At 42.1% G+C, this 24,080-nt stretch overlaps 1 protein-coding gene across 10 annotated transcripts in view; it reads right to left on the minus strand.

The window, feature by feature from the left end:
• The window catches only part of pcloa (piccolo presynaptic cytomatrix protein a), a 51,595-nt gene extending 33,351 nt beyond the window's left edge, over nucleotides 1–18,244 (minus strand). For 9 of the 10 annotated variants that reach the window (XM_081723236.1, XM_081723233.1, XM_081723235.1 and 6 more), the window contains exons 1-3: nucleotides 10,648–11,021; nucleotides 8,205–8,757; nucleotides 6,117–6,857 (exon numbers count right to left, since the gene is read on the minus strand). In XM_081723236.1, the coding sequence (XP_081579362.1) occupies nucleotides 6,117–6,857; nucleotides 8,205–8,757; nucleotides 10,648–10,829 (1,476 nt within the window). In that variant the 5' untranslated portion in view covers nucleotides 10,830–11,021. Of the gene's footprint in view, nucleotides 1–6,116; nucleotides 6,858–8,204; nucleotides 8,758–10,647; nucleotides 11,022–18,112 lie in introns of those variants that run through there. The other variant, XM_081723239.1, reaches the window with a different exon arrangement.
• Between the last annotated feature and the right edge of the window lie 5,836 nt (nucleotides 18,245–24,080).

Genomic DNA, 24,080 nt, shown 5'->3' on the forward strand with positions numbered 1-24,080 from the left:
CAGGCATGTGGGTTATGTATCAATCAATCAATCAATCAATCAAATCAGCCTATCTATCTATCTATCTATCTATCTATCTATCTATCTATCTATCTATCTATCTATCTATCTATCTATCTATCTATCTATCTATCTATCTATCTATCTATCTATCTATCTATCTATCTAATCTGTGTGACTGTCTGTCTGCCTGTCCATCTTTCTGTCTGTCTGTCCTTACTGCTCTCTGTATCTCTGCACTCTTACAAGGTGGCTCTTTAGACAACTAACCTATGAACAAAGACACAAAGACACATAAACACACACCCACATTAAAATACATGAATCAGGTTTCTTTGTCCCAGATGGCTGAGAGCAGGTGGACAGGTGAACTGATGAACAGGTGTGAGAAGCTAGCTTGGCTGTGCCATTGTTCTCATGAATACAGCTTTGTTCTCATTTCATGTCCCACTTTGGGTTCTTTTATACAGCATTATTTCTTAATTCAGGCAATTAAATGTATTTTTTTTTTGCGTTTAATTCAAATTCTATAAGATTAAAGTACAGCAGTGGCCAAGATGTGTGAAAGGCTGAATTGTTGCTAGTACACAAAAGACATGCTAAGTCATATCCACTTAGGCAGATTGCTTAAATACTCTTCCTGTTGTGGCCTTAACCCTCATTGCATCTTTAATGTCATTGTTTATTTTTCTCTACTCCCTAACCCTAGTCTTCACTTTTTACTCTTCTTTTTTCCTCTCCTTACTATCAAAACTGAAGTAGGTCTCTAGGCAGCATCTTTATAATCTCCAGGTGATCAAGTGTGTGTGTGTGTGTACATGTTTGTGTGTGTGTGTATATGTATATGTGTGTACGTGTGTGTGTGTGTGTGGGTGTGTGTGTATGTATGTGTGTGTACGTGTGTGTGTGTGTATGTGTGTGTGTGTGTGTGTGTGTATGTATGTGTGTGTATATGTATGTGTGTACGTGTGTGTGTGCGTGCGCGTGTGTGTATGTGTGTACGTATGTGTGTGTGTATATATGTATGTGTGTACGTGTGTGTGTGTGTGTGTGTATGTATGTGTGTACGTGTGTGCGCGTGTATGTGTATATGTATGTGTGTATATGTATGTGTGTACGTGTGTGTGTGTGTGCGTGTGTGTGTCTATATGTATGTGTGTGTGTGTGTGTGTGAGTGTGTAAGTGTTTATTTGTGGGCTTTTGCTACTTTTCTGGCTACAAGTCTGATAACTCTCTATATTTTGAGTCTCAGTGGCTCTGAGCCAAGCAGAGAGCTCTGGCATATTTAAGGACTCAAAGTGGAACAATTTGGAAAACTGCTTGGATGATCACAATTCACAAATATTCTACACAAACACAAAAGAGATAATTACATTGTAAGTTTTGAACACAAGTGTAACAAACTAGGGCTAATGACCTGTCTTTAGACATAGCTGGTGAATAGAGAACATACCTTCCTCTGTCTCAGTGTCATGTCCCCCCCCCCACACACACCCCTCTAAAAATGTAGAGCCTTTCAAAACATCAGAGAGAGGCTGGCACATGTTGGACAGGAATATGCCCAGCCTCAGAGAGAGGCTTTTGAAAATAAACTCTCTCTCTCTCTCTCTCTCTCTCTCTCTCTCTCTCTCTCTCTCTCTCTCTCTCTCTCTCTCACACACACACACACACACACACACTCACACATACATATGCATCCATCATGTACAAATGGAAATAAAAGTCCACTGACATAAAGACGCCCAGTATCCCAGAGTGCCTTGCAGTCGTGCATGGCCCTGCCTTCACTGTTCTTTTGTCATTCTGGCTATTTTTGCTTCTTTATGACTGTCAGGTAGCATGCAAATATACTAAGTAATACTAAGAAATACAGCCAATATATAAATACAGGTAGACACTGGCATTTTCAAATGTATTTTGCATATTTAAGTCTTAGATCAGAAATCCCCAGATGCACATGCAAGATTTTCACAGAAGAGTACAATAAAATTACTGTAAGCAAACATATAGACAGAGAGGAAGAAATGTAGCTTCAAAAGGTAAGCACAGAACAGAAAGAGTAAACATCACCTGATCAAACAGACAGGTGGACAGATATCCACAGTGATAGAGATCACACTTTCACACACACACACACACACACACACACACACACACACACACACACAAACACACACACACACACACGCGTGTGTGTGTTGTGTGTGTGTGTGTGTGTGTGTGTGTGTGTGCGCGCATTACATAAAATAGCCAAAGAGAGAAGGAAAATCTAGACTGTAGCTATGGGAACAGAGCTCACAGACTCAGACAGACAGAGCAGAATGACTGATGACTTAGCAACTCAAGAAAGAAAGAAAACGCAAAGCGTCATCTGTCTAGCCAAATGGCAAGGAAATAGACCGACGGACAGTGAAATGCCTACAGTACTCATTGTTCCAGGGATGTAACCAGGTACACAGAAAACAAATCCTATCCTTTTCTGCCATATTTCTTATTTTTGCCAATATTTCTTATGGAACTTTAATGGGTGAGGAGTCATACCATGGTGGCAGTCTCACAGTCATAAAGAAACTCTCTTGAGTACAATGGAAGAAATCAGTCTACCACTTTGAAGACAGTGGTGAGTTAAATAAAAAGCTCAGAGGGAGGTCAGGCAGAACTGTAAGTGACCCAGAGAAGCATAGGCAGGAGGAGAGGGGCAGCAAGCTTGGGTGCTGTGACCATTTGGCAGGAGGTAGATGGGGCTTAGTGAAGGAGAATGTGGGCATTACAATGGAGGAGTGAGGCAGAATATTATCTCAAAGAGCAAATAAAGAAGTACTAAGCAACAGGCAAGCATAGATAAGGCATAGGGCATAAATAAGGCATAGGGCATAGACGTGGTATGTTATGGCAGGAGGTGGAGTGACAGGGGGGAGGGGCAACACATCAGTTGGCCTACTCCTAAGTCAAAGCCAGGAGCAGCAGATGGCAAACTAGAAAAAAAGGCTTGTGTAAAGGGATCTAAAGCCTGGTCCAGCTAGCTGCATGACTACTGTGAAACCGTCAACACTCCGACGCATGGAAACGTCATACCCGATGACAGTCCAGTTAAGAATAAATAGCTTCATTGGTCAAAGGATGAAGATTGCCCCTCTGATTGGTTCAGCCACTTAAATCACCTTCATGTCTAGCTGGGTCTGCATATGGTAGCAAGGAGGAAACAATCAGAACGTGATGGTTCCAAAAATAAACATTCTGGCCAGGTTGGCGCTTTAGTGTCTGATCATTAGTGCAAACAGGGTGATTATATCAGTTGGGAAGGTAAATACTGCCAACTTGAAAGTGATAGACAAAATGCACCTCCTACCTCTGATGTATTCTCCTGTTATGTAAAGTGCAACATAATTGTTTGCTACAGGGGACATGGCATTGTTGCTATGCACTGTCACCACGGAGGAGAAATGTTCCACTTCCATTTTGACTCAGCAGTAGTGAAGGCATGCATTTTGTGCATACTCCCTTCAGAAAGGGGCGAGGCACTGAAAAGTGTCTGAAGAGGCCATTAGGCTGCTCAGCCTTGTGGCACAGCCTGCTCAGCTAAGGGAGCGTCTCAAAAATTTCAGTTCAAAGATAGCAGGAAACAAGTAGTTGAAAACAGTGAGGACTGTGTTTAGGTAAAAATGTATAATTTCTATATTTTATATACTAAATATTAATTTGAAGAAAACAGAATGTGTTGAGCCTCACCTATTTTAGACATAACAATATACATAAACACAGAGTGAAACATGTAAGACAAACACTGTAAAGTGTTGCAGTCACATTAATAAGTAAAAAACTCAAAGGAGAGGATGACTGTTGCCTCAGGGGAGATAGATGGGGAGAAAGAAAGAGACAGAGAGACAGCAGGAGAAAATAAATCTTGTCATCTCACTATGAAACAAATATGGACAGATTCCGAGTAATATTCCAGTCTAACAATACATCTCAGCTGTTGAGATTCTGTTAGCTAGGACACACTACCTATGTACACAAGAGCCAGACATGTACATGAACATACATATACACTCTTTACAAATATACATACAAATAACAAACCAAGAATGAAAAACATTTTTAAAAAGTTCCTTTTTCTGCAAGAAATGAAATGCACTGGCAGATTTATATGTTATTACAATATATTTTAGAGGAATAACCAAACAATAGTGACATGCCTACAACAATGCTTCCTATCCCCAGTCCTCAGAGGTACCCAGCTGGTCCACATTTTTTTCTCCATTTGCCAACACATCTGATTAGAGTGACTAGGAACACTGAATATGTGGTTCTTTGTAGCTTGGATAGAGCAAAAATGTAACTATATAGGGCCTTCAAGAGCTGGATTGGGAGACACTAGTCTATGGCACAAACCCACACCTTTGCCATTATCCAGTTAATCAGATCCCCATCACTCAGGAAGAGCACATCAAAGACAAACACACATTCTGAGTCAAACTATTCAGATCAGGACTTAGTCAGGGGAGGAGGAAGTTTGAAATTAAAAACAGAGCATTCCTAAAATAGCAACACTTCCTATAATAACAGCATTGTTTTCTACAAAACAGTGCTTCCAATAATAACAAAATTTTGTTCTCTACTGAAGCCCAGCAGAGTTTGTAATGGTCTGATCCTGTCTAATCTCTTATTCAAACTGAAGCACATTAGTGGTGATTTTGCTAATACAGTTACTCAACCCTTGGCTTCACACTTACTCTTATAACACAGAGATACAGCAAACATTTACTAACTGTCATTATAGGTGGAGTTTCAGTAACATAAGTGGGAAAGATTTTTCTGCCACCTTGGTAAATTGCTGCATAAAAAGTGATATCATAGTCTCAAACACTGTGTGGTCGAGCAGGATGGGCCTGCTCAGGCTAATCTGCTCAACTCACCTGTAATAGACTCACAGGATTAAAGTGAGTGAGCAATAGAAGTAATAGAATGCAGGAAAATTGCCCTTTTTTGTAGACACACACACACATACAGACACACACATAGACACAGACACACACACACATATGCACACATACACACACTCCGAGTGTCTAATACGAACACTGTCCAGCAACTTAGGTCACCATGTTTGTGAAGAAAAAACATGGAATGAGTTTCTTAATGGGTGTCTTATATGGCACTGATCTAAAAATAAAACTGAACCACAACTAAATATTTCCCAGAACAATAGTTAAGACTGTGTCTCTTAAGCTTCTGTGCAAAAGAGAAGATCTACAGCATGGTCTATGTAGTTATATAGTTTTATATTTTTAGTTCAAGAAGAGGACAATAAGTACTGAAAAGCATATTACCCATGACAACTGGGCATGAAATTGTCATTCATTTATATAATAAATGCACAACATATTGAGTACATTAACATTTTATCATGTCCTGCAACTGAATGTGTTAGGGGTATCAAGCAATAATGTCATGATAGCTTATTCATGACTAATTGAGGTGTGGCCGTTAAAAAGGTCCTCTCTGTTGCTGTACCTGTGACATCATATATATATATATATATATATATATATATATATATATATATATATATATATATATATATATATAAAAAAAAATCATCCTTCCTCCTAGTAAGCCCCAAATTCCAAAGAAAAAGGTGAGTAAAAAAGGGAAAAGCTGCACATGGGATAATGACTTCAGCCCCAGATCACACATGCTCATCTCAGACACATGCAGTGGGGCACCAACTGCCAGGCAGTGAAGATAACATCTTTGATTGGACAAGTGTTTGTGTTCAGCAAGAGCTGACAAGTGCACTACAACTTTAAATGTTTAATGTTCACACATCAGTGTTTTACATCCTTAGGCTCTAACATTATCACTGGCAGGGTCCTCTTGGCCTCCCCTTTGCCAGTGTTAAAGGGGTGAAGTGGAAGGTTACTCCTTGTCAGATAATTCGTTTGATTTTTAACATTGGTACAATTAAGTTTAGATCATCATTTTTTTTTTCCTGACAACCACCAACTCTCCTATGCATTATCAATATCTGGCAAAATGATGGGCCTAGTCAGCTATGGCTTGCATTCCATAGATGGGTAAACCTTTATAGGTAGTATTGTATAGAAGATGCTTACCTCTGAGACATGTGGCATAGGGTTGAAACCACACTGGTTACACACAGTCTTCTTGCAGTCTGTACAGACAGAGTAATTGGGTGCAGCTCCTGAACCAATGTTCAGTTCCTCTTTACAAAGTGGACAGTTGGACTGAGTCACTGAACCTGGAGCTGCCTTTTCAGGCTCTGTGGTGGGTTTATCTTTTGGGGCATTTGGGTCAGGGACTTGAGATTTGGGAGAGGCTGGCGCTTTGGAAAAGGCAATCGGGGTACTACGTTGTGAGTCTGCAGGCGATCCTGGAGAGGAGTTGGAAATAGAGTCAGTGGGAGACTTTGGCTCCTCCCCAGTGAGGAGGCTCGTGGCTGAGCTAAGGAATGAAGAGCCGAACCCAAATATCTTCCCCGAAACAGCCTCAGGTGGTGGAGAAGCAGCCGTGGATGGCTTGGCTGGTTCGGTTTGCCCACTGAACCCACCGAAGAGCTTCCCAGTCACTGATTCAGTGGTCTGTGTTGGAGTGCCACCCTGAGGTTTAGATGAGCTGCCAAAACCGCTAAAGAACTTCCCTGTGACTGCCTCTGCTATAGGGGCTTTTGCTGTGTCGGTCAACCCGCCAAGACTGAATCCCCCAAAAAAGCCACCCCCATCTTGCTTGGTTTTTGAAGGAGAGATCTGGGGGCTGCCCTTTGGACTTGCAGCAGACGGTTCCATGTTTCCTAGCGTCCGCTGCATTTGGCAGTTCAGACATAGCCATTCCTTACCCTGAGAAAACAGCCAAAAAGGGAAGGACACATAAAGCAAATCCAAAAAATAAGCACAAAACACACACATACTGTGCACAGGCATCCATATACATGCATAGTTTAGCAAGAACATCTGTTTTAATTTCCCCTTACACCCTGCTTGCATAGACGATTGTTCATAGAAAGTTATAAATTCATAAATCCAAAGGTCACATTTTCAAGGAGCTTGGAGAGTTTTTCAGTTTTTCATTACTTGATTCTGTAAACCACCTTTTTTATTTACAGTTAGGTATGGAACAGTATCAAATACAATACCAAATCCATTAAAAAATCCTTTTAAAAATAATCCTCATTCGAAAAATGAACATAATGATGAATAGCTTGGCCATTTATTAATTTTTTGATATATCAGTATGTATATATGAACTACATCCTTGTATAAAAAATATAACAGCATAATGCATATTCAGATCTCAAGGTTCACAGTACTGCACAGATTATGGCTTTCCTGCTCCAGCACATCACAATATACTCATTGGCTGGACATCAAGGTCTTCATGAGTCGAATCATGCTGTAGTAGTTTAAGCCCAAAACTGTGCAGTGTTTTAGTGCCCAGAGCTAGCCTCATGAAAAGCCAATGCAAAATGCATGTTTGATTGTGCTTGAGTCAATTCTTTATATTTATGTAATTACATTTAAACCAGTAGACACAGATGTTGTTATTCCTAGGTCTTTCCACTTTATATTTCATCACTGAACAGAACAGTAAACAACACTTTGCGATCTCTAAGGCTTTGCTATTCTCATATTGGTCCCCGAACGTAGTGAAAGGCAAACTCCTGCACTTCCTGTTGGGATGACATGAGTCACCTTGATAATCTTCCCCCTTGGAGCCCATATGGTCCCTCTTCCCCCTGGGGGAAACCGATACTGACTGCAGGTCCACCAGAGCATCTTTCTCAATCAAATCCAGCCATGCTTCAGAGATTTTAGGTCTGATGTTTGGACACGTAATACTTCAAGGCAAAATGCAACTGTTTTCTTTAAACACAGTGATTGTGTTCAGATGATTCATGAAAACATTCATTGCTCCTGAAAGGCTGGATTTCGCAGTGTGCACACACTAAACACCAAAATAAAACATTAATGTTTTTAAACGTCCTTTGCCAACATTACAAAAATAGAAACATCAGTTTACATTTTATTTCAGAAAATTGGGAATTATATTATCTAATTATATTTATATTTTTAAGATGAATTATATGCACCATTTGAATCCACAGCCCTAGTGTCTCAATTTGGCCTGTACTAGTGCTTAAGGGTTTGGGATGATAATGATGTGGTGGGGCAATGTAGGGATCTTACCGACGAGTCAGGAGGGCTGAAGCCACACAGATTGCACACCTGCTGTTTGCACCCTGTGCAGGTGTTGTAGTTGGGTGGCTGGTCTTTGGCCTGCAAGTTGAGCTCAGTGGTATTACAAAGAGGACAAAATGCTCCTCCAGCCTTCGGTGGGGGAGGGCTAACTTTACTCGGGCTTCCAGGCCCGGGACTAGCAGGCTTTCCTGCAGACCCGTGTGGTGGAGCTGCCTGCTTCGGTTGTCCTTTAGGCGAGCTCTGCTGAGAGCTGGGCTTGGGTTTGTCTTCTTCATCGTTACCAAAAAGGCTGAACTTTTTGGTACTGGCTGAGGAGACAGCTGAGGTGACCCCACTCAGGAATGAAGAGGAGAACATGCCAGTATGGGATTGCTCGGGGCCTTTGGGCTCCTGCCTGAAGCGAGACTCGAGGAGGCTGAGGGACGAGGGACTGCGGCCAGGCTTTGGCTTGGGTGGTGGACCCTCGCCAAATGCGTCTACAGTTCGACTCTTACTGAGCCCTGCTGGACCTCGTCCTCCAGAAGGCTGAGGCACTGATGGCCTGTGTGGTAAATAAACACAAAAAAGGGGTGAATTCTCCATACTGAGTGAAGTAGTGGCAAAGCATGGATAGTATGCATCACAGATTTAATAATATGATGCCTTCTTAATTGCCATCATGGAAAACTTCCAAAATAGCTTTGGCCCTGATGTGGATATACTTTCCAGACAGACTGATCAATAGCCGACCATAATAGCCAAGCTCTGAATTCAGGCACTGCATGACAAAGCAAACTTACATCAAACACAAAAATACTAGTAGGTAAAAAACCCCAGTTTAAAGCAAACAATAATGCCTAAAACATAATCTAAGCATAAGCAATCGTTTTCACATGAACCATATAAAGATATTGCTTTTTAACATCACAGAAATCTAAACCTCTCATCAACACACCTGAGACCTGTCGTGCTGTGAAAGAGAATCTTGTTGGCATCTGCAGCACTGTACACTGCCATAAAACCAGATAATTAAGGTCTAATAAAACTACACTAAAAAAAGCCCAGAGGTTAAGGGGATTTGATCGTCTGAACGGTTGTTATTCATTTTAATCAATACTTCATTCTTTAAGAGAGAATTATACTCTTGCTTCCGAAAGAGATGTTCACAACCACCTTTAAAGTACTGAGAGGTAGAGTTTGAATCACTACTTATTTGAACCGTCTGTATTTGAGAATTATACTCGAACTGTCCACTTGTAACAACGAGGCGTTTTCCCTTTCATCGAGAAAAGCGCTTTCTCTACATACCCATGATGTGATTTTCAGCACCACGGAGAGCGAACGTAACAACTGATGGACTTTCTCACCTATATACTTCTATACGTAAACTACACCTCGAGATAAGAACAGAGTTAATATACATCATGGCATTCATGCTTGCTGTGCTATATATAGTCATTAATATTTATACCCCTCCCCCCGATTTGCACAGATAAAAATAATTTTCACGAAGAGGAACTGCATGGCCCTGTGCTTCCTATTTAACGCCTCGCGTTTTTTGTCTTTGGGCCGGGATGACAGTGGAAATGACGACAGTATTACTACATTTGATCGAATTATCACGCGTTTTGTTTTAGTGGCGTCAAGGAGTGTTATTCCCTATTTTCCAAAGCAGCATTTATGACATCACCTGCACAACCCATAGGGCAGTATATGTTTAAATAGGAAAAGCGGCTATAATTTATAGATCCACGAATAAGAAAATTGACAAAACAAAAACAAAATAAACATTAACCGATGAGGACGCATGTACCAAGAGGTCGAGGAAGCACAATTCAAGGAAGAAAAAAATACTTGGCAAGGAAATATTTACCCATCAAGCAATTCGATTTTTTTTCTTCAAGCAATGCTCTTTGATAAACTAATAAAGGCAAATCCAGTAAACAAAAAACAACAAAAAAAGAACCATCCATTAAGCTTTGAATCAAATCAATCCAATCATTTTATTATACGGCCCACTACATAAACGCGTAGATTGGACATCTGTGTTTGTTTGGCGAGAAGCAACGGCACTCATCTTTGCTCATGGATTCAATGCTCATAGTAAACCAAGATTACTATGCTCCAAATTAACCATCAAAGAAATAGATACACAAGGCAACTAAAACAACAACTGATTCAGATGGCGCTTTTACACCAGTCCAGACTTTAGTTGTAGCTTTCTTTAAATTAGCTGATTGTGATTATGAATCTCGATGGGTGTGTTTTGCCCCCGTGCTGCGGTCGTGATGTGCCAACCTGCAGTGCCCCGTTCAAAACACAATATAATCGCACACGTCTTCTCCGTGTAGCCAACGAGCCGGGTAAGGCACCTGGAGGGCTTAACATGCTTACGGCACGAATACATATTAAACGCGCCACTGGAGCCTCCTTGTACGTTAAATCAACTTGCCTGGACTGAGATTTTGCCATAGCGGCTACGATATCCTTCCTCTCCTCCTCGCTCAAATGGCTGAGATCCGCCTCTTCCCCTGCAGGCATCTGGATGAAGCCACCCTTCCCGTCAGGTGCAAGCCCCGCTGGTAGTCCAGCAAGACCCCCTTCGCCGCCTTCCACGCTCGCCTCGTTCCCCATAATCCCTCCCTTTTAACAAACTACGCGGCAGTACAGATGTTTAGATCCGCAGAAGATGCTAAAACTCGGTATACGCGGCCGTCGGTGGCGTGTCATACTATTTCTACATATTTACTCGCCTCCCCTTCGACTCTCTCTGTTGATAACGCACATTAGGAGAACGGTGCCCCTCTGTGCGCGTCCACTGTTCAGTCTCCCCTCCCTTCACCCACGGCGCGCATGTGCCGCCCCTGACAGGTGATCAGAAGACATTTCCGAAGAAAAACAAAATTAAAGGGGAACCGATCTCTTTATAACCACAATCAAATCTTATATTGTAATCTTCAGGAATACTGTGTACAGAGCTAATTTTTAATTGCCTATATTTTTTCCCACTCAGTAGCTCCTATAGGGGCCAGTATATCATCAGTGTATATATTTTCCAGACACTTTATTAGAAACTCAGACCTTGCAGGTGCTCTCACCGGCCATTTATTAGATGCACCTGTCTTATAGGTGCATTTATAAATATATAACACAGACTGTAGACCATTTTCAATTCACCAGCCACCTTATACTCTATTAATCTCTGGTTATTTTCATATCCATGGATTACAGCATTTATTTAGGTGATTAAATCATTCTAAACACAGATCTAATCCTAACATGGTAATGGCATGATTTCTGGTATTAAACAGGTCCAGGTAGGTCAGGCACAGCTGTTTTTTGTTGCTGTTGTTTATTTTTTTGTGTCAGTTCAGTGTCTCTGGGAGTGGTCCACTAACCGAAGATAACCAGCCAACAGTAGTTCTATGGCCTGAAACTGATTACAAAAAGGTTAGAGGAATGCTAAAACAAGCCTAAACTAGATTAAGATAAACTGAGCTATGCTTGCCAAGAGATGGGTTACAGACTAACTTTCTAGTCCCTGAGACATGTCCCTCATGCTGTGGACTGGCCACATCCATAGTCTCCATTTTCCTGCCTGCCACCTGGGCCAGCAACAGCACCAATAGACTGGTCTCCTGGCTGTTGATATGGGGCAATGAATGTGGACACTGTGCTCCACTCTAGTCCTGATATACTATCTCGGCTAGGTGCTTCTTCACAACGCAGGGGCCCTCCCATGATGACTGGAACTTAGGGCAGCATGCAGCCCACTCATGGCAAGTCGCTGGCTCCTTTCTGACAAGTGCTGGAGTTGCCCTAGTGTTCTCTGGTGAGCTATTGCACAGAGTGGAGGCATTGGCAGAACACCTCAATAAACCCTGCTCTGGGCTCACTGCCCTCCTTGGTCCCCAGCAGACAATGTAGTTCCCAGAATTGCTGGTAGAAGAGAGGCCCAGGTTGTCCACTACAACCCTCTCCATAGGTGCACCAGAGTGAAGAGATTTAGTAGGCAGGTGTGACAGCTGTAGCAGTCCCTTCTTCATCATGGACTGTTCACAGCAGTGCAGATAAAGTTCTACGTCCATGCGACATCCCAGTCAGTAGAATCGCCACCACAGCTGCTTCAGCATTTTTCCCACACCAAACTCCCACGCTAGCTGGCCCATGCACCGTGCCCAGCAGAGTTTTGCTCAGGCTGTGTGGTACTAACAACTGCCACACACGCTGCCCAGGCAACGGTTCCTCCCACACACAATACAGCAGCACATCTTGCATTCAAAGACTGTCCCAGCCTGCGTGAATTGTCTTAATGGTGGGCCCCTGCGACAACACGTGCACCCAACTCTGCTAGGAGCCATCTGCATGCCCCAGAGAGCACTACATCCTCCTCCTGGATGCGATGGAACTACTCACAGATCACAGCATCCAGCAGGGGGTTACAGCAGCAGCAGCACACCTCTCAGCTCCCCCCATTCACTTCTAGAGCCACACACAGAGAAGCATCCTTCTGTAGCACACGGACAGCAAGATGAGGCACAGTGTCAGATACCAAAGTTGTATTCCTGCAGCGCTGCAAGCCACCTCACTACTTGACTCTCGGGCTCTCTGAACTGCATGAGCCAAGTCAGTGAGGTGTAATCAATATGCAGGATCAAATGGACACAATAGATGTAAGGGCAAAAATGACGTAGCTTCACTCCGACCGTGAACAGCTCTCTCCTTGTCATGCAATAGTTGCGTTCTGGTTTGCTCAAAGACTGGCTGTAGTATACAATGACTCTCACGGTCCCATCCTGTACCTGTGGGAGGACAATGGCCTTATTGCTGGTGTATGCGTCCACGATGAAATCGTCGCATGCCCTGGGAAATACCAATACACTGGTGCCTCAAATAGCTGACTGCAGACAGCAGCAAACGCATGCTTAGTTTCCTCATCCCACTGGACGTTCCAACTCCTTCTTCGTTATGAGTAATTGTAATTGTAACCCCAGTAAAACAAACAAACCAACAAATAAACAAAAAATCCTCAGTAAATATCTGAGTAGTAATTGTTACTACTTAAAAAACAGCAACAATGAAAGTAGTGAAGTCAAATTTAATTTATATAGTGTTTTTTTACAACAGTTGTCTCAAAGCAGCTTTATAAATCACTTGTCACTGTTGACAAGTGTTGTATTTGTGTTGTATTGTTTTTTTGGAAACAATGTTACTGGAGGAAGCATCTGATGTTCTTTTTTTGCTTGCCGTTTCTTGAATGTGTAAACGCAGGTTACTTGTGGAGGAGTGTTCTCAACAAATGTATTAAAATAAATATATTGTTCCACAAATCCCTATAACCCTGTTTAAACTGATTTTACATCCAATTTATGTTTTAAAAATTTTTGGTTAAATTATTTTAAGGTTTACAGCTACCGCCAAACAAAAGATGCACTTGGCCACAGCCACCACAGGGGCTAATGGCTGTAGTCAGAGCTTAATATCTTGGAATATCTGCTCTAGGTTTGCAAATGCATGATTAAAATTAGGTCTGTGGACCAGCATGTCATCTACATAAATGATGCACTGTTCATTAGGGATACCAGCAAGCATTCGCTCGATCATAAGCTCAAACATGGCTAGTGCATTACAAAGTCCTAAAGCCATAGATGCCATAGCTCTGTGCCCAATGTAAATGCTATTTTTCTTTTGGCACCAAGAGCAGGTGTCACTTGCCAGTAACTGCTTCACAGAACCACTGAGCAAAACCATGCAGAGCTGGCGAGCTGCTCCAAGGCGTCAATGTGTGGGACTGGATGTGAGTGGGGCTTAGTAACAGCATTGTGCCACCGATAGTCTAAATAGAAGTGCCAGCTGTTATCCTTTTTCTTTGCCAGGACCACTGGTGCCACCCAGGATCTATTTGATGGCTTGATGATGCCCACAGCTGCCATCTCTTTCACCTTCTGCTCTGCTGCCTGTTCTAAGTCAACACAAGACAATGGGGATGGAGCCGAATCGGTACAGCATAGCCAGTGATAAATCTTGCTGCACTAAATCTGTCCACATGTAATCTTTCTGCATCTCTATAACAAATGCTTCCAGAGCCACTGTTTCTGCTATTCTGTTAAGTCCAACCCAATCCACTGCCACAGTTCATGCACCACCTTCAGTTCTGTGCAGACTTCCTCTTTAACTGCCACCGCTGGCCTCCATGCTTTTTGCTTTCCCTGTTGTTGATGGTGATAAGGGTGCTGCTCATGTGCATCACCCATGGCCCTCGTGGATTCAACAACCTGCACTGGCAATTCGCGTTCAGTTCCTCCAGCACTGGGAGTGTCACACGTGAAAATTTCTGGCACCTCTAATGTAACAGCACGCCCTGTCTAACATCATGCGTGTTCGGCTCCTCTACAGCCAGCAGTTTCCTGCCCGGAAAACAAAGGCCGCAGTCCCAACTCTCTGCCTCGGCTTCGTCGCTAGCTGCCATGGGCAGCTTCACTTGCCCAGGATTTACTTCTTATGTTGGAGCTCGGCCCTGGCTGCTGTGAGGAAACACAAGCCGAGTATGCGTGCATCCTGTATAGACTCGAGGCAGAATCGGTGCACTCAGCTCAGACCCACCACCACGAGCAGAAGCCTCTACCTCCCTCTCATGTCAATTCAGCTGGTGACGGACTTGAGTTGGACAGTCATTGCTTCCCAGCTACTGGGCTACACACTGGGCAGCCCCCGTTCCTTGTACCGCCTGGCTTAGGTTTGTGACATTGACTGTTTCCTATTCCTACACTGCCAGCACACTAGTTATTCTACCGCCCCTCGCCTGGGAGATGCTTGGCATGTCATCTCTTCCGCAAGCTCCTCCACTGCATAACACTGTGCCTTTACACCAAAGATTTGCTCTTCTGGTAACAGTGCGTTCAAGAAATGTTCCAATGCTAACTCCACACACCATGATGATGGAGATATTTCCTAAAGCAAACACAAACAAAAAAAGTAAAACCAAGCTGAACAAAGCACACACACAACCACACAGATCAACAATTAAAACACTAAAAGACACCTATTATACCCCCTTTACAAACATTAACACAGCTCCCAGTGGTCTTGATAAAATATCTATGACATGCTGTAGTCTAAATAACAAGGGTCAAGCACCACAGTACCCATCTCACCCAGTCAAAACAATCCTGTTCAGAACGTCTTATTTTTCTTTTAAATGATAATGAGCCACTGATCAGCCCACACCTGCCCCCTTCCCCTCCTCTGTGGGTGTGCAAGTGTGAGCAGAGCTTCACGCTACCATCACAACTGTTAAACATGTACACTGAGAGAAACATGGCTGCCAGACAAAATACAGTGGTGCAACCATTATCTTTGTACTCAATTCAGACTTTGAATTTGTAAAGCTAATAACTTTCTTGAAAATTATATCTATTGCCACCAGCAATACCTAAGCTAAACGGTCAATGAAACACAACTTATCTTAACTATGATTTATTTTTTAAATCTTAAAAATGGTATTGGTTCCTTTTTTAGTAAAGGTTTCATTGCCCGTCCTATGTTGTACTGACCCAGGTTGTAAAAAGGTAAATGTATCCATTCAGTTATTTTGTACTCTGAGGCTGATGTAGCGATTCCCCTGCTTAGCGTCAACATAATGCTAGCAGGGCTCATCTTTGCAAGAGAAACATGGCATACCTTTGCAAAGGGAGTTTTCAAGCAATGGTTGGAGATACGCAGATTGAGGTTGGTACATTTCTAATTACTCTCCTGCTGACACAGAAAAGCATCCCTCTGGTTTCTCTTATTTCACAGCTTGTATGTTGGTAGGCACTCCAGATACCAAAATATATGTGCACAAGCTCCAGAAAAGTTTTTTTGCCCCCTTTAAACTAAATGTATGTAAAGAGGGCTGTAAACAGGAAGTCCTTGCCTTTCTCCTCTCCACTGCCCCATTGGCCCACAGCCTGAGTACACACACAAACACACACACACACACAAAAATTCCCAAATCATAACAACAAATTGAACAAACAAATTGAAGAAGTATATGAAGTATATTTACATTTTTTATTTCCAGATAGAGCTCAGTGTACTGTTACGAAGTAACGCTTAGAAAAATAAATGTTATTCATTTTCTTTAGGTCTGAGTACACTTCAGCTGAAATGGAGGAAAATTACATCCCCATTAGTAACTCTTATGGATCTCCAGTATCCATAGAGGTTTTAGAATGCAGATTCACATCTGTCTAGTTGCTCATCAACCACTAAACAGCAAAATGGTCCAGGTTAAGAGTATTCCAGGTGTGCTAATGCTAATAGGTCATCCAAGATAAATATTGGATTTATACCATATCATAATCATAAAGACTGTGATTTTGTTTATGTATTTGCTTTTACATATGCTTATGTATGTATGGTTTTCCTTCAAGGCTGGTTAGATGTGCAAACTAAGAATTTTACATTTTACAGTCAGTTCCCTGTGCATGTAACAAGGTTATTTTGATCTTGATTGTAAGGTGGAGTATTAAGTCTTTTTATCCACCCCAACACACTAAGGTTTCTGTTTAAGTGAATGTGATTGCAAAATTATTTATTGACTTGTCCTGCACAACTTGTCCCTTATCATAAGGGAAAATGATTTTGTTAACCAAAAACTATAGTGATTATAGAAAGTTACAACTGAAAATGAAACATGTCCTGTAACCACTTTCTCAATCTGACAACAGTCTTTGTTGAGAACACAGGTATTGCATATCTCTAGAAAACATTATTTCTCTAAATGGCTATCATTTCACAAGACGCACCACTGCTGCTGTTGAAACAGAGAAATCAACTCTACTGGCACAGATCCTGCCAAGTATGACCTATGAGGAAAAGATGAGCTGTGCGGTATGAGCAAAAATAAAGGCAAATAGTAACATTCTTAATCTGTTAATCCCACCCACTTTGCTTAATATCAGAGGGATGAATGATGTGGACAGTGGGGCAGGGTGGGATAACTTGTCCTTTCTTTGTCCATACTATGAGCATCCCTCTGGGCTGCACTAGGAAGAATGGACGTTATCAGATACAGAGTGCAAGAATGACTTCAATACATCGAATAATAAAATCTAACTGAATTACCATCTGGCTAAGATCTCCATTAGTATTATCTGCTGTGGGCACAAGAAATTCTAACACAAGAAAAGTCACAGATTAAGTATACCACTGCTTGGATTCACTGCACATTTCTCTCCATCTCTAACCATCTTGTCTCTGTGCTGTAGAGACCAGTACAGAGAGGCTTTCCCGCACACTTCTGTCCAGTAGCGCATGTAATGTTCATTCCTCTTTAAAGCGAAAGCATGAACGTGCACGCTACAGGATTCATAGATCAAAAGGCACCACAGTTGCCAACATCAGCCTTACGAACAGCCTGTGTGTGTATATGACATATTGTGTCACTGTTGTGAATGTGCATATTGTCTATTCCACTAGCATTGTGTAACTGAATCCTGAAACTTGATCACACACAGTGTGACCTTCATTAAATTTGAATATGCACTTCTATAGCCTGAATATAGTGTGAGAGACACAAATAGAAGACAGAGTAAAATCACCACTTAAGATGTGGTGGTAAAAAAAATTGTGATGATAGGTGTCAAGTTAATCGATGAAGACCCAGCATCTCTGCTTAAGTTTCAGTCTGCCCGTTAACCCAACACCTTCATCAACAGGGCAAGACCTCTTACAGTGCAGACGGCACACACAGACACAACACACACTCACATGACTTAGAAACAGTCATGAGAAACAGGCCGTGCTCTTTACAGAAAGTGCTGTTGCTATAGGCAAGAGCAGGCAGAGACAGCATGAGAAACAGAGTTATGGGAAGAGTGAGAGAAAGACAGTAAAGGAGAGATGGACACACCAGAAGAGTGAGGCTCACATACCTTCACAGCATACTCTGTCTCTTCTGTGTGAACAGGTGCGTATCTCCCGGGAGTCGATGTTTAATTTGTACTATATTAGTTTCTTTGATCCATACATATCCTTCTTTACAGTCTGCATGAGCCTAATTCCACCCCTAGTGCCTCGTTCTCCTGCCCAATGAGGACTGATAACTGCCCATCTAAAAATACTCTCTTAAAGGGATGGTGTGCCTCATGTCCCTTGCTTCCTGTCTGCACTCACATTATCAAGAGGGCACACCCCCTTTAATACCCACAAGTCTAATCTGCTTTATTATGACCCAACAGCCAGTGAGGAAGTTCAAAGCACACATAAAGAGGCCCTCATGTGCATTCACACAAACGCAGAATCCTTATTTCAGAGCATTAGGAAAAATACATATGTTATATATACAGAGTTGTAAATATAAAACATACTATAAATAAAAAGCTTTTAATCTTGTGAAGCCTCACATTTTCACACATTTCAACTGCAAACTGATACTGGCCTTGTGCAATGGCAGACAATCGTATAATTGATAATACAGACCATCATATAACAGATAAATGAGTAATACCCGAAGCAGAGAGTTGATTCCTTTCTGTTATAACAATCTTGTCTTTGCCTTATTTGAACATCATTATATACCTATGCTTTATGTATATAGATGGAGTGGAATGCTTTTTGTAAACCAATGCTAGATCTGTCAGTCAGGTCAAGAAGCATGTCAATGAAGGTACAGATATACAGCTATAACATAATTATTCCAGTGCTTTGCAGTAAATATTTTCTGTTGACAGAAAGACATATATAATTTGCTATTATGTAGATTATTGTTTAATGATAATTTAATTATTTACCTCTTTTTCATGTTACAAATAAGGGGGCACCAGAACAGTAGTAAAGTTGGCTCCAGGATTGCCCTGTAATTAGGACAAGGGATGGCAGACCAGAGTATGAGTCACACAATAGAAAAACTCCCTTCCCCCCGACACACACACATACAGAATTCCTACAGGAAAAAGTTATACACACAGCATGGCTGCTCTCCTGAATCCTGATTACCCAGCATGGCAGATCCCTATGGGACCAACATTGCCATGGCATTTCTTTCCAACTGGGACCTGTAATTATGGGTTTTTTAACAGATGTCTTGAGTAATCAGGGCCGTGACTGGATGAATGTGAGTGCGCATGTGTGTGCGCATCCAGGTGTGCTCTCAAAGTAGCATGCAGCTTATCATTTGGGCAGCAGACACTGCATGTGTGCAGAAATACCTTCTGCTATGGTCACCAATACTGATCCATTCATACATACTTTAGCTGGAGAAGGAGAGAGAGAGAGAGAGAGAGAGAGAGAGAGAGAGAGAGAGAGAGAGAGAGAGAGACAGAGAGAGAGAGAGAGAGAGAGAGGGAGCGACAGAGAGAGAGAGAGAGAGACAGAGAGAGAGAGAGAGAGGGAGCGACAGAGAGAGAGAGAGAGAGAGACAGAGAGAGAGAGAGAGGGAGCGACAGAGAGAGAGAGAGAGAGAGAGAGAGAAAGTGAGGGTAACAAATGTATAATTAGAGAAAGAGGGACTTGCTTGTCATAAGGTTTTAAGACTACAGTCAGAGTCTAAAGAGCTAACACGCTAACACAAACACAAACAAAACCATGCACTTGCAGACAAACGTAGACACAAGTGTACATACACAAGGACATACACACAGACAAACTCACAGATAAATGCACACATGAAAAAATCACCGGGTCCTTGAGTGAAAATTTTGCATTTTGTAGACATTTCTTCTCTATAACAGTGTGTAATGCTGATTAACATATGCCAGTTTAATTTCTTTCATAATTAAATTTTTTACACAAATCATATTATGTTTCTCATAAAGTATCAATGATATTCAAAATAAGTCTGTCACAGAGAAGCTTCAGACCTCTCATTCTGTCTGACTTTACATTAAACACATAATGAATTTAGTGAAAATGTTTTACTGCTGTCAATTAGTATCTTAAGAGTGTCTGCCATCTAGTGTCAGATTACAGGCACGGCAAGGTTTTAATAACCAATATTTTTTATTAGTTGTACAAAGCTGCAGCACAAAAAATAAAAATCTAAATTTTAGATGCATCTTTTTCTTCCTCTCTAAGGTGATCTGCTCACAACCTCAATATTCAGGTGTTCATATATACAGACTTCTAGTTTTGTGTGATCCTGCAGAATGTATGTAGTTCTTGCGTCAAATTTGAGAGTGATCTACATTTCATACATAGCACATCACACGATTTCTTGATCCATGGCTGAAATGTAAGCCCTGCTGTATGTATGTGTGTATGTGTGTGTGTGTGTGTGTGTGTGTGTATGCATCACATCACATCGCATCACGAGTGCTACTGGAGTCCGGGTCGCCATCCCCGTCCTCCATACGGAGTAACAAGAATACGAAAATGTATCACAGGGGGCAGAGCCTTTTTCTATATAGCTCCCACAGTATGGAATAACCTTCCTGTAAAGGTCTGAGATTCAGACACAGTCTCAATATTTAAGCCTAGGTTGTACAGTCAGGCATTGCAGTAAGTAGGGCAGTGGTAGCTCAGTGGTTATGGTAATTGGAAGGTTGCTGGTTCAGCCCCCACCACTGCCAAATTACCTCTGTTGGGTCACTAAGCAAGGCCCTTAACCCTCAATTGCTCAAATTGTACTCACTCATAATTGTATGTTGCTTTGGATAAAAGTGTCAGTGAAATGCAGAAAATGTAACCATTTCCCATCTTATGTAAAGGTGTAGATCTGGGGGTTTAAGGGCCTTGAGAGTTGTGGTAAACTGGGATGTTATGATGCTGTCACTCAAGTTTATTGAGAGAAAGCAGTGGAGTGCTGATGTTCCAGAGTGCCTTCATGTCTGTGTGTCCTTCTGGCTCTTTCCTTTTGTTACGATCAGTCCCTCCCTTCCCTGTTCTGTGTTTTCTCTGTCTTGTGTTTTTTGTTTCCATTCCATGGTTTCGTTTTCTCCTCCCCTCGTTTGATTTTCCACACCTGTCCCTCATTTCTAGTATTAAGTTCATGTATCTAAACTCTGTCTGGATCCCAGTGTTTTGGCTGTTCATTGTTAGGCTTCATTGCGTTTATGTTGAATGGTTCTGTTTATGTGGTTGTGAATGTGTTTAGTTCATTGCGTTTACATGTTTATTTCGTATGGTTGTGTTTCTTTGTATTCTGTGCCTATATGTTTATCCTAGCTTTTGTGTTTCCTAGCCCTGAGTTTTCCTAGCATCTTGTTTTAGCCTGCTTCCCCTGTTTGCCTTCATTTATTCTAGCCCTTGTCTTGTAATCATGTCTCACCGTACTCTCCGTGTTGGCTCTTTGACCCTGGACTGCCTTAATGACTCTGATTCTCTGATTCGCTCAACGTTACACCTTTTAGCTGTGCTGTCATAGCTAGATCTGCCAGAGTCCATCACTACACATTATAGTTCCCTAATTTACACACCCTCGTACCTGGACATGCCTAATCTAGTCTCTCTTTCTGCCGAGGTACACCTACCCCTGATGTCAAGATGTTACTGAGCCTCAACCCATCTCAGCTGCCAGGGCTACTCCTGCCACCCCATGATGTGTCCTGCTCTAGCCCGACACACTAGCCATCTAATTCTCTGTTGCCCTTAATGGACTTTCTCTTGCGGATGGGTCTCGGACACATGCACTAGGACCTCTAGAAAATTGGACTAGACATGAATTGCTTATTTTTCCATTTATTTATTTATTTTAAAGTTTTTCATTTCATTTAAATTTTTCTCTTAAAATTGTTACTATTGTGGTAACCATTGTCAGCTAGAGGAGGATGCCCCCCTCTTTGAGTCTTAGTTCCTCTCAAGGTTTCTTCCTCATGCTCTTGGGAGCTTTTCCTTGCCATTGGGGCTCTTGGATTGCTCAGTGGGGGCTGGAACATTTGTAAAGCTGCTTTGTGACAACATCTGTAAACATCTGTAAAAAGCTCTATATAAATACATTTAGATTTTTTTTTTTATCTTAAGAGAAGTGCACATAAGCTTCACTTTAATTTTTCAAACTCCCTATCAAACTGCATATCATACTCAGTCCAAAAAAAGACAATTTGAGAAAAAAGGTTCTAAGACATTAAGGTTTCGGATTAGAATAATTATATCACCAATTATGGAAGTACAGTTTCTTTAAAATTTGTATAATCCAAGTCTGGTCATTACCTGAGCTCATGTGTCACCAATTACAGATTATTCCTAAAGGAAAAAATATGTATGTATTATTTTGTCCTTATAGATAAAGTACATATTTTTTCTGTACACTGGCAGAAAATATTTTGCAGAATATTTATATGGAGATCTAGAGGATTTACAAATCTTTTTCTACTCACTGAACATTTACATAATCTTTCTATGTAGTGCAGGACAGGAAATCCAGTGTCAGAGGCCTGATTTTCTCTTAAAGCACATTAGCCACTAGATTTGCCTGTCTCTAGATTTTCACGCCTGATTGTCACTGCGTTTCACATTTCTCTGCTCCAGATCAGCTGATGAGACAGACATTCTCTCTTTGATCATGGAGATCAGAGTTTTCCCCAGAGAAAGGCAATTCATTCATTAGGTGTGTTGTACCGAGAGATGATTAAGACAAATCTAGGACAGGTGTGCTGAAAGTTTTTGTCTTCTGCAATTGCCTTCATATATATTGTAATTACCATTTATATTGCAACATATTGTAATTATGATATGCCAAAAATGACTTGCATTGGTTAGGTCAAGTGCAAGCTGTGATTTTATTGAACGTTCATACAACCCTCATCACGAACATAGCTGTAGCCCGAGATTGATGGTAAAATAAATGCAGGCATCTGTGACGTTAGTCCTGCAAAGACCATAGCTGTGATCCACAAACAGTATAATAGCTCTGCTGGCTGGTCGTACCCTTAAGAAGAGCCATGCTTGGCTGTGGTTTTGACAAACAATTTAAAACGGATTAACTGTACAAATGACTGCAACGTCTCGATAACAACCAAAAATACAAATAGATAAAGGGAATTGTCTGGCATGTAGCAGCATGGGTCTGATTTTGTCTTCCTCCTCAGGCAAGTTCGACTCCCATGAGGCAGCGGCTCACGCCATCGTCATCATGAATGGCACGGGTATTGAGGGCCACATGGTAAAGTGCTACTGGGGCAAAGAAACCGCCGATGTGAGGGCCATGCAACAGATGCCCATGCCTCAGGTACTAGCCCCGGCCCACCTAAAGGCACAACCTCAGTGGGTCACTGTCTTTCTCTGTCCTTTCCCCTCCTGCATCAGAGTAGCCCCGGTTCTGCTGCTCTGCTGTATGGCCGGTGGAGCCAGCCCTATGGGAATGGACTAAGCATGATGTCCAACAGGCTAAGCATGATGGTAAAGAAATATTCCAGAACATTCTAAAACTCGACAGTCTCTCAGGTGAAATCCCCAAACCAATGTGTTATTTCTGTAAAAAAAAAAGGTCATTCTGGATCAGAGCAGTAGGGGGAAGTGCTGAGAAGCCTCAGTGATGTGAGTGGAATGTGCAGCCAGCCCTGCCTTCCCCTGTCTATCCCAGGGCTGCCAGCACCTCACCTGGCTCTTCTTTTGCGCCTCTCTCTCCATCTTCATAGGAGGATTTATGATGCTGGTCTGGGCACAAAGCCCTCAGCTGCACGCATGTCCTCCCAAGAGCCACCTGGGTGCAGCCACAGGTAAGTTGGAGACGATTATGGCAGACCTTGTGTATGTGCCCATGTCAGGCCTCCTTGAGTATTTAGTGCCCTCTAACTGTGCTCCTGCGCTCCTCCTGCCCTGATACCATTACTGTTTTGCCTGTGCATCGCATCGCATCATGTCACCTCATGCCACGCCATGTCACGCGCCAGGAGTCTGGGCCGCCATGAGCCCATCCAGCCATCTGTTATAATGCATAATTTTTCAGCTGCCCTCTGTCCTGTT

Source organism: Electrophorus electricus, chromosome 11, assembly GCF_041902795.1.
Source record: "Electrophorus electricus isolate QZ-2024a chromosome 11, ASM4190279v1, whole genome shotgun sequence".
Classification (NCBI taxonomy): Eukaryota; Metazoa; Chordata; class Actinopteri; order Gymnotiformes; family Gymnotidae; genus Electrophorus; species Electrophorus electricus.